The 11337-nt window shown below is 42.1% G+C and overlaps 1 protein-coding gene across 1 annotated transcript in view; it reads left to right on the top strand.

Annotated features, from left to right (window-relative positions):
• The window catches only part of DCC (DCC netrin 1 receptor), a 349712-nt gene extending 343107 nt beyond the window's left edge, over positions 1 to 6605 (top strand). The window contains exons 25-26 of the mRNA XM_015565696.1: positions 4353 to 4495; positions 6516 to 6605. Coding sequence (XP_015421182.1) covers positions 4353 to 4495; positions 6516 to 6605 — 233 coding nt within the window. The remainder of the gene's footprint in view (positions 1 to 4352; positions 4496 to 6515) is intronic.
• The last annotated feature ends 4732 nt before the right edge of the window (positions 6606 to 11337 follow it).

The following is an 11337-nucleotide window of genomic DNA, read 5'->3' as shown; positions in this document are numbered from 1 at the left end:
CACCATTTCTGGGCTGGTCATGGAGTCTTGGCAGCCTCTGCTGGGATTCGGTGGGCTGTTGCTCCAGGGTGGTGGCAGAGCCTGTGTCCCGCTTGGGGGAAGCCGAGTGTTGCTTTGTCGGCCAGGTTCACGCTGCCATTTCTCTATAAATGGCAAGTGTGTGTCAAGGCAGCTCCTACATTGAGTATCTGCCCCCTGGTGGTGAGTGTTCATCATAGAGACCAGTCAGACCATGGGAAGGATATTTACCATATTAGCCATATATGTATATATATTTGTTTGGTTTCAATGGTGTAGAAAATGGGTTCAGAATTTAGCCTTTTGGAAAGGCCACTGATGAGGTCTCGGGCATGAAGTGAAGGATTAAAGGCATGTCCCACAGACCAGTGGGAGAACAGGAATCAGGACAGGGGACAGTAATACTGGTGAACTACTGTACATAAGTGAAGGCAAGAACACAGCTTGGTGGGCTTGTAAGGACCTGGGCTTTGCCAAGCTTAAAGCTTCTGGGGTTCAGAACAGAAAATGCTGAAGCTCCCCAAATACCAGCATAACTCCACAGTGTAGGTCAGAGTGAGTGCTCACCCAAGAGCCACGTCCTGGTGTCAGCTTGCCAACACAGGGTGATTTCAAGAGAAACTTTGTTTTAAAACATCCATTCCCTTCTACTAAAAGGTCATTTTGAGACCTAGGTTGTCTTATTGGCTGTTGATAATATCTCCTGGGAAAGTTTCCTTGTAGTCTTTTCTTTGACTTCCATTCATTAAAAGAAAAGAAAAATATTTAAGGGCATATAGTACACTAGAAAAACCTTGCTAATAATGAGCTCTAAGAGTGTTTAAATTCTCCTCCTGTACTGGAATTTAATTGAAATTAATTCTACCTTGATCTCTTGATCTCCAGGGACCTCCCTGTTCTCTTCAACAAAATAAAGAGCCCGCGAGGTTTCAGCATTCTAAATTTCTTTGAATGTGTGAATGTTACTTGAGAAAAGGCAGTCACTTGAGGTTTAAACACATTGTGTGGTCTTTGAGCCAAGACAATGTCTTCAATTCCTTTTGCAAAATGCACTGCGTCTTGTACATTGTTCAACACTCAGCAGGTTCTTAAAGTATAATTGTTGCCTGGACACTAGAGACAATCAATTATTATAATGACCTTCTCTTTACTGGGTTTGAGTTATGGTGCTCTTAAGGCATAACCTGCATATGCACAGTATATGCACTGTGAATCTACACAAGTGTTTAGGATCCTGGGCAGAAAATATATCATCAGAATATATTTTTATAATAAGAACTATAATTTCTCTACATATAAAACTACAAAAATTAGTCAAATAAATATTAAGAATTTATTTAGAACCGTCTGATGAAATCTAAAAGAATCTTTATTCTTATACGTTTCCTGGTATAAAATAAGGCACAGAATTTGAATTTCCTATATAATCAGCTACGCTCATACCATTTGCTTTTTCTTGTGTCACTCCCTTTGTATATATCTAGGTTAAATGAATTGATTTGCAGTATATGTTAAACACACAGTCCATGTGTTTCATTAAGAGTTAAATTATAGTTTTTTCAGAAATAGTTTAGTTAAAATTTTTAAAAAATAAATAAATGGGTTTCACCATCCAGGAACCCTGAGTCCAAATTGTAGCAAACACTATGAATATAAAAGACATGTACAGGAAGTGTTGTTAAAATGCAGCTGTTCTATGAAACACAGGAAAGGAAGAGATGACTCCAAATTGTAGCAAACACTATGAAGATAAAAGACATGTACAGGAAGTGTTGTTAAAATGCAGCTGTTCTATGAAACACAGGAAAGGAAGAGATGACTCCTGGAGTGTGCTAGGAGGAGCAGCTTTCCATGGCAATAAAACTAAACTCAAGTATAAGCAGAACATTGTGAACACTACAGCGGTTCTCAACCTGTGGGTCGCGACCCCTTTGGGGGTCAAACAACCCTTTCACAAGGGGTCGCCTAAGACCACTGGAAAACACATATATAATTACATATTGTTTTTGTGATTAATCACTATGCTTTCATTCTGTTCAATGTGTAACAATGAAATTGGGGGTCACCACAACATGAGGAACTGTAGTAAAGGGTCGCAGCATTGCAACTCACAGTGGGAGTTCCGTAGATATATTCTAAGCCTCCCCAATACTCTCTGAAAATTCCCCTTTAAATTCTTAACCCTTAGACTTAACTAATCACCTACAACATTAATGTGATTGCATATGTTAGAGCATCTAGAGTCCCTTTCTTAGCGCCTCTGGCAGGGTTTTAGTGCCTGCCTTTGTATGTGGGTCTACAGCTTGGGACTGTAAACACACGGGAGCAGTATGTTTATAGTCAGAGACTGAAGAGAAAAGGATAGAAGTAGACTTAATATACAAGTGGTTTGCTCACTTCCAGTGAAGACCAGCTGCCATTAGTCTCTGGAAAAATGAAGGTTTGCCTATTGTTCAACCAGAGAAAACTGGTAGTGAAAACTGAGCAGATGTGACAAATCCAAAATGACTTGTGACATAGCAGTCAGTATCAGATTTATGTGGCTATCTTTTTTTTAGCCCAACAACCGCATTTATCACATTAAAATCAATAATGTTTATTCAAATTGTTCTGTTTGGATAGGACTTGGAGGGTGTATAGATCACCCTCTAGTGATAAATCATCCCAACTGCAGACTTTTGGTCCTTGAAGTTGAAGAAAAGAGTGAAAGGATGTAAATATGAAGGAATTACTGGCTAGGCCACGGTCTGAGAAAAGTGCTTTTGTTAGGATTTATCATTTATTTTGCCTAGCATATAGAAAACTGCCAGCCTACTACACTGTTTGCATTATTTCTTTTAAAATATATATTTTTTTTATTGATTTCAGAGAGGAAGGGAGAGGAAGAGAGAGACAAAAACATCAATGATGAGAGAGAACCATTGATTGGCTGCCTCTTGCACACCCCCTGTTGGGGATCAAGCCCGAAACCTGGGCATGTGCCCTGACAGGGAATCGAACTGTGACCTCCTGGTTCAGAGGTTGATGTTCAACCACTGTGCCATGCCGGCCAAGCTGTTTGCATTTTTTTTCCTTTCCCAAGAAGCAAATGCCCCCTATTTCTCTGATTGTAGAATAATTTTTGAGCTTTATTAACTGGAATTACATTCCCAAATATGGCCAAAACAACTTACAACTTTTACCCCTTAAATATAGAGTATGCCATTGGAATCATTATAATTCAAATATCATCACTGATGATAGAAGAGAAATGAGGCAATTTTTTTAGTCCTCCCCCGAGGATATTTTTCCATTAGTTTTTTTAGAGAATGGAAGGGAGAAGAGCATGAGAGAGACACATTGATTGGTTGCCTCCTGCATGCACCCTGATCAGGGCCAGGGATTGAAGCTGTAACCATGGTATGTGCCCTTGACTGGAACCGAACCTGGGACCCTTTAGTCTGTGTGCTGATGCTCTATCTACTGAGTCAAACCAGCCAGGGCGAGGCAAACTTCTTTTAATGATTTAGTTCAATATCTTCTATGCTTAGGTCTCGGTTACAATACTAAGAAAGAGAATTCTCAGGTACATGAGGTATACTAGCCCTTATAAACTTTTTATTTAGGCTATAGGGACAGGGTGATATTCTTGCTATAAGCTAAGCAGGGTTCAAAAGGCAGATTTCAGACTCAAAAGGGAAAAGTAGCCATTGCTCACAGTAAACAGAAATGTCATCTAGAAGTAGCTCAGCAGTTCCTCAAACAATTTGCATGAACATTGGTATGTATTTTATTGAGAGAAACTGTATGATCAGGACAGAATAATATTTTGCTTTTTTCCTAAAGATAATTAGTAATGAGATTCTATCGGGTTAGCCATGAAGGACATTTTTTTTTACTATAATATGTAATACTCATTTATAGGCCAGAGCAAGGATTTCTTTAAACTGCACACATATTCTCTGGTACTATTAGACACCTTAGGGCTTATATAGGTGGTTTATACCGGGCTTTCTGGCCCAAAGCTGAGACTGGCACCACACGAGCTGGCCTGACACTTTCTAGGGTGTGCTGCACAGCCCAAGCTCCCAGGCAACCTTTCGTAGTGTGATTTGAAATCCACTTGAAATTACATGAGACGTTGGAGCTTCATCTGGAGGCGCCGAATCAGAATCCGTCGGGCATTTAGTAGCAATGAAATGAGCCCACTCACTGTGTCAGAATTCATCTGTAAACTACAGAAGGCACAATAGCCTACGATCAGTGCCCACCCTCTGGATTGGGCTTACATGCTTGAGAGGTTGAGGGCCAGGCTGCTTCACCCATTACTTTCGTCTCTGTGTTTTCTCTTCCAGGGCCTGCTCTTCCTAAGACTCATGTGAAGACGGCCTCTCTTGGGCTGGCCGGGAAGGCAAGGTCTCCTTTGCTTCCTGTGTCTGTGCCAACGGCCCCTGAAGTGTCTGAGGAGACCCACAAACCAACAGAAGATCCAGCCAATGTAAGGGCACCTGCCCCCCGAAATTCACGTGCTGCGTCACGTGAAGCAGGGACTAGGGCTATGCAATTGAGCCTAACCCAACCAGAACTCTCGATTAACCGCACCCATCGTCGCTCTGCCTGTTGATTTGTTCTGTTTTCATGCACTTGAATGTGAAGAGTTTGAACTCTAAGGGAAGATTGTATGTGGGATTTAATTAAATTTAAAAATTGCTGGTACTTAAAGGCAATCCTACAAATACAAGCAGATAGCTACAGAATGTGTGACTTTACATACACACCTATATAATAGCTATCTACGCTGAGTGGCCTGATTATTATGACCACCCCATCAGTATTTCATTGACACTTCCAAAAATACTGAATATTGAAAACTTCCTAAGCAAATACTCTCGAGGTTTTATTATTATTATTTGCATAGCTAATTCACTTCATTGTACTGATGGGGTGGTCATAATAATCTGGCCACTCAGTGTATATATGTGTGTTTGTGTGTTATTATATTTTTATATATAATATGTATCCCAGGTCCTCAAATGTCATTTTTTTTCAGCGTTGTTTCGTTATAATGTTGATGAGATGCCATAGGAATTGAACTCTTGTTTATATCAATTAGCCTATAGTAAAATTGGTTTCTTCATATGTGATTTCACTTAAAGTTGCAGAACTCATCAATGACATTAAGTGAAGACTTACTGTGTGTGTGTGTGATTTCACTTAAAATCATCAATAGAAATATGGAATTGAGAAGAAGAAATTACACATAAAAATGAAGAAGCTAAAAAGTAATCAAATTAGAAAACTCAGAAAGAAAAATCAATGCAGACAAAATAATCTAAATTTTGAGAGAACAACATTTTTTTCCAAAAATGTACTATGAAAGTATTTTAAAAGGTGTTGCCTAAAGGCAGCAGTTTAGGAAACTCTAGAGTGTTCCTGAATATAATTCAAGAGAAAACATTTAAAAGAAGGCCAAGGAACTAACATATGAGATACCCTGAGAGAGAGAGGAGATTGAGGGATTCTAAGCCTTTGTAGACCTACTGAATCAAATCCCTGATAGCTGATACTCTGGTATTACTAATGACATGGTACTAGTGACTCACAGTGAGTGAGAGCTATGCAGAGTATGTTTACTAAGAGTCCTGCAGTCTAGACTCTTCATTTTATCCACCAATAAAATCCTGCCATAAGGTTACCTTTGCAACTATGCATATAGCCAACTCCGTTTATGGTGAGAATTCTTTATTCCCACATATAAACTGATGCCATAATCCTCAGACTTTTCATTGGTCAAAGCAAAGCCCATCAAGTTCCCACACAAAAGGGTGCCTAGGTTGTTACAAAGAAAAGAAACCTGGGGATGTAATTCTGCTCGGATCCTCATGGTGGCCTCTGGAAAGGAAAGGAGCCAGTGTATTGAATATGTACCTTGTGCCACCCTGTGAAAGGCACTGAACATGCCACAAGATGCTCAGAATAGCCTATAAAAGTAGATGCAGTTATCATCCTTTTATAGCAGAAAACTATACACTAATATCCATCAGGGAGGTCCCCTAACTTGCCCAAGACCACACAGCTATTGATTGTTAGATCTTGATTTGAAACAAGGTATTTTTTCACTCTAAAGCTTCTTCCTCACTACAGGGATGAAGCTGGTGAAAGAGTATGCAATCATTCATCACCACCTTTTACTAGTATCCCCATCAATGATTATATTTTGAGCACAGCCCCTGATTATGGGCCACTGTGTCTCCCTTGAGAATACAGAGTGAACCAGCTAGACATGGCCCCTGTCTTCACAAAAGAATGTGTGGCTATTCACCTATACCAGTGGTCGGCCAACTGCGGCTCGCGAGCCACATGCGGCTCTTTGGCCCCTTGAGTGTGGCCACGAAGTTTCAATCGCACTGTACGTGCATGCCCGCACGTGGTATTTTGTGGAAGAGCCACACTCAAGGGGCCGCAGTTTGCTGACCACTGACCTATACTAACCCTTTGCTCTCTCATTCTTTCTGCAGGTGTACGAACAGGATGATTTGAGTGAACAAATGGCAAGTTTGGAAGGGCTAATGAAGCAACTTAATGCCATCACAGGCTCGGCCTTCTAACACCTCTTGCCGGGTAGATGGGGTGAATTTTCCGGGAACTTTGCAGCATATCAATGACCCATCAACAGCACACCTGTGTCCAAGAACTCCCACCAGTGCACAGGCCAACCGCCAGGACCACTCAGTTCCAGAAGAACCTGAAGCAGTGCAGGAGGAGGAGTAATCGTCCCTCTGGCACAGGCATCAGGAATTCAAATATGATGACAATGGGTTCCCTCCACAAACACAAGGATTCGTCCTCACCGCACTGTCGGAGCTGAAGCTGCAAGAATAGTCCTGGGTCTTTCCCGCCGCAGTGATCTCACTGCCACAACTAATGCTTATGTTTCCTTCATCCAGGCCTGTCATCTCCTTATGTGTAGGTCTAGTCTTACAAAATGCAAGTGCATTACTTAAGCCTGTACCCTGCCATGGCAAACCAGTGCGAGGTCATTCTTTCATTTGCAACTTACAAGTTCAAAGCACCCCCAGGAATTCTCTCGACATAGCACCAAAGGATTGGAAGTTTTCCTGACAGCACAAAAGTCAACAAGTAAACAAACAAAAGGCAGCAAATGCTTGTGTTTTGTAACTCGGTCATTCCTCTTGCCCAGGTGGTGGGTATTAGCAAGTGGCTGTAACATTCACCCATTTTTAGGGAGTATTTATAAATCCACCCATGGTTAACACTTACCATTACATCTGGAGAACAGGGACATAAAAGTCTGCACCCACGGCAGCAGTCCATTTCCTGTAAGAGGATAAAATATGCAGTCTTCTCAGACACGCGGTAATTATGTGCTTAAGGCCGTAATAGGACACTCTTCGATTTGGGTGGCTTTTAGGCCATACCACACTGTGATGACATTTCAAAGATGCACCAAGGCCATCTTCCTTAGGAGTCTGGCTGGAAGAGTTCCCCTGTCCTCCCCGTCCCTCCCTGAGTTCTCCTTGGCAGCCAGCCTTGGGCCAGGGGGCCAGCTCCACACATCACATGGCCTCCTGACCAAGGTCCCTGTAACCTTCTGCAGAAATGGCAGACTCCTTGAGAACAGGCCCTGAGGAAGGGAAGGAAGATGGAAGGCAGTTTCAAATATCACGTGACTTGATGTCACTTCCACCAACAGGGTTCTCACTGGCTTAGAGTGGGCAGTATTGGTAAGTGGCAACCAACGGGCCCTGTTGTCAAGGGAACCTCCTATCCCCACCCCAGCTCCCACCCACCACTCCCAGCTTCCCATTGTCAGAGAGGAGCAGAGGGTAAGAAGCCACTGGACACCTCTGACACATCCTAATTCCAGTAGCTGCTTGTCAAAGCTGCATTCATTGTGAGCTAGAATCTTACGCTTTTATTGCCATGTATATCAACCATTTGGAACTATGCGAAATTAAGAATATTTTGAGTGCAACCTTTTAGTTTCTGAATTTTCAGCTGCATTTGGAATTAATCCCTGTTTATGCAGCTGAATCGCCAGAAGAGAGCTAGTTTGCATATTTATCAGTTAGGCAACTTGAAAACCCAATAGGAGAGTTTCCGCTGAATTATTCCTTTCAGCTCTGCCTTTGATTTCAAGCTTGAGTAGGTCATAATTTTAAAAGAGCATGGAAGGATAGAATCTTTACAACCTAATAGCTCCTTTTATTAGGTGGGTAATTATATACAAATCCCTGAATGAACTATTTTGAGCAAAATGGCACTGTAACAGAAGTAATAATTCAGATTATTTTTTTACAGTTTTATGTCGGGAAGGAGATCTGGTGTCAGAGAGAGGGAGAGAGGGCTTGTTCAAATTGTTCATTAGGAAGTCCGGTCCATTGGTGAAATCGTTCCTTCAATGAGAGTGCTTGTTCAATTTACTAAGACTTTCTTGAAGTCCTTCTGAAGAGCTACATGACGTTATTCTGTGGGCTGTATTACTCTTATTTAACATCTGGGCGCTTAGTAGGACCCACTGACCTGGAACGAGGCATTTCATATTGAATCTCCAGAAAGAATTCATTACTTCAAAAGAGAAAATGTTCAGGAGGCTAGTCTTACCTTCTTGGGGTCCTCGAATGGCTTCCCCTTTCTAATATTCACAACACTCAAGGCACTTGACATGCAAGAAAGGATACCCTGGATGCTCAGTTTGTAATAGACTGCCAACCTCAGACTTCAGGGGCTGAGTCCCATCTTCAATCTGTAGGCTGTATCTGGACAATCAAGACAACTCTCATGTTTACAAAATTCTAGACTCTTCAAATCAAAGTCATTGACCTTAGAAAATAACATTTTTTTAAAATACACGAAAATGCACCTTGTTTTCAGTGGGGGGTATATTTCTGATGCATACTCTCAAAACAAACATAATGGTTCATTTTAGTAATTATCGTCAGTGCTAATATGCCTCAGCTCCATGCAGTGAATGTATGGAAGTATCCATTTAAATTATCTCAAGAGACTATTGTGTGATTTACCCAGTGGTGTCAATATACAATGAGTTCACCACAACTCCAATACAACTCTGTCCCCCACTCAAATAGCTCACATATGTGTCCAACTGCCTGACCAAGTTTACAGGTGACTTTTAAACTTCCCAATCCCCTGAGCTCTTGACAAGAGGAAATCTGGGAATTCTGCAAGATTGCCTCCATTTTGCTCCTACTCTGAGTCTAGCCCATGACACACAGGGCTCTTGAAGCTCCTAAATCTGATTCCCGTAGGGCGATGCGTGACAGCCATCCAGCAATGCTGCCGCCAGGACTCCCTTCTCCCTGCAAAAGAAGCCAATAATATACCTTGGCAGGGCGTGCTCGGGCCTCCCCTGCCCTGTGCTGACCTGTCAGGCAAGAGCCGCCTCTGGAAAGCTTTCGGTATTTTTATTTTGCATTTCTTTCTGATAAAGCTCATGGGTAGTTCAAAAGGCATAAGGCATGTTTGGATGATGCTCTAGTCCAGCCAAAAGTTAAGTATTTCTCAGTGATTCACATTCAGTAAGAAACCAGTCATAGCTACCTCCTTGTAGAACAGAGTTAGAAGCTTCTAGAATATTTAAATAATGGGACTTTACATTTGGGTGTTATAAAATACACGTTCAATTGAGCAATCTGGAAAAAAAGATAAGCATATCAAGCTTTGGCACTCACTGGCTTTTCCAATAAATAATCTCTAAGTACAGGTCTTTCCAGAAGCTTTTGTAGTCTGTGCTTGAAGACGGTTACTCATTTTTATCCCCTCCCCCCTTTTTATAGTTTATTGCTCTTTTAGAGACAGGGAGGAAGGGAGAGGGAAAAGCATCAATGTGAGAGTATAACATCGATAGGCTGCTGCCTGTATGCTCCCTACTGGGACTTAGCCTACAACCCAGTCATGTGACCTGACTGGGAATTGAACCAGCAGCCTTTTGGTGCACAGGAGGATGCCCAACCAACTGAGCCACACCAGCCAGGGCTCTCCGCCCTTTGGATTTATCTGTCTGTTGACTTTGTTTAAAGAAGCATCTTCAGGTCTTCTCTACTTTTTTTAAAATATATTTTTATTGATCTCAGAGAGGAAGGGAGAGGGAGAGAGAGAGAGAAACATCAATGCTGAGAGTGAATCATTGATTGTCTACTTCCTGCACGCCCCCTGCTGGGGATGAAACCCACAACCCAGGCATGTGCCCCTGACCGAAATCAAACCCGGGACCCTTCAGTCCACAGGCTGATGCTCTATCCACTTAGCTAAACCAGCTAGGGCAGGTTTTCTCTACTTTTAATAGAGTGTCTCACACATGGCAGTTGGACTGTAATTCTGACCAAAAAATAGTCCTCTATAAAGAGGTCACCTTTCCATTTTAGATAAAATTGTAGCCCAGACAGATTTCTTATAATTTTAGTGTCTCTTTTTAGTCTTGAGGGGGGAAAAAACACACAGAAAAACTCCCTAATTTTAGATGTGTTTTTAGAAAACAAAATCATCTGAACTTTTGCAACAGCTATGGGACACGATTGCTTTTCCTCCCTCTTACCGTTTGCTTCATGCAACCGCAGACCACCCGAAAGGCCAGGCTAGTATCCCCACACCGCGCCCACCACATTCCGGAGTGACGGAAGCTCTCCTACACTCAGACCTGCACTCTCTCTTTTTAAAAATTATTCCAAAGAAGCCCTTTACTCACAATTCGTATTTCTCTAGCAACTTTCAGAAATCACTTTAATAGTGGACAGAACAGCCTGCCCCTGGATTCTGATGTTTTAAAGGAAATTGGATACCTGGGAAAGTCACAGATAAGAGTTTTGGATGATAGTCCATTCTATTGAAAAGTAGGCGCCCCCATGTCTCAATGTAACTTGCCGTCCAAGGAGCCGTTTCCAAAGGGTATTGATTCAGAAAAGAAATGCCTGAGTGTTTCCTGGTCAGTGAGGTGATGTAGGAGACCGACACCACGCCCACAGCAACAGCGAATGTCACCTCTGCCCTGCCCAGGCCTGCTGCGGGTAACGCTCATGTGGCATGCTTCGAGGGCACTCTCTGAAGGGTTTCTCCTCCTGCCCTCAGTGGACAGCCTTCGTACATTGTCATCCTATGATTTGGGGTTGGTAGGAGAACAGCAGCAAAACTCTACAAGAGGTCAGAAACACAGACGCATGGGCCAAGGGATCTCCCTGTGTTGAAAGTATTTTCAGATGCAAGAAAGGAATGTTGAGGAGGAGGAGAAATGCTGTTTTTTATTATTATAGGGGAAACCTGACAATTCTGAACTTTATGAATTGTCAGCTTGTTTGGGGGCCG

Source organism: Myotis davidii, unplaced genomic scaffold (genome assembly GCF_000327345.1).
Source record: "Myotis davidii unplaced genomic scaffold, ASM32734v1 scaffold520, whole genome shotgun sequence".
Classification (NCBI taxonomy): Eukaryota; Metazoa; Chordata; class Mammalia; order Chiroptera; family Vespertilionidae; genus Myotis; species Myotis davidii.
This window is presented reverse-complemented; position numbering and strand designations above follow the sequence as displayed.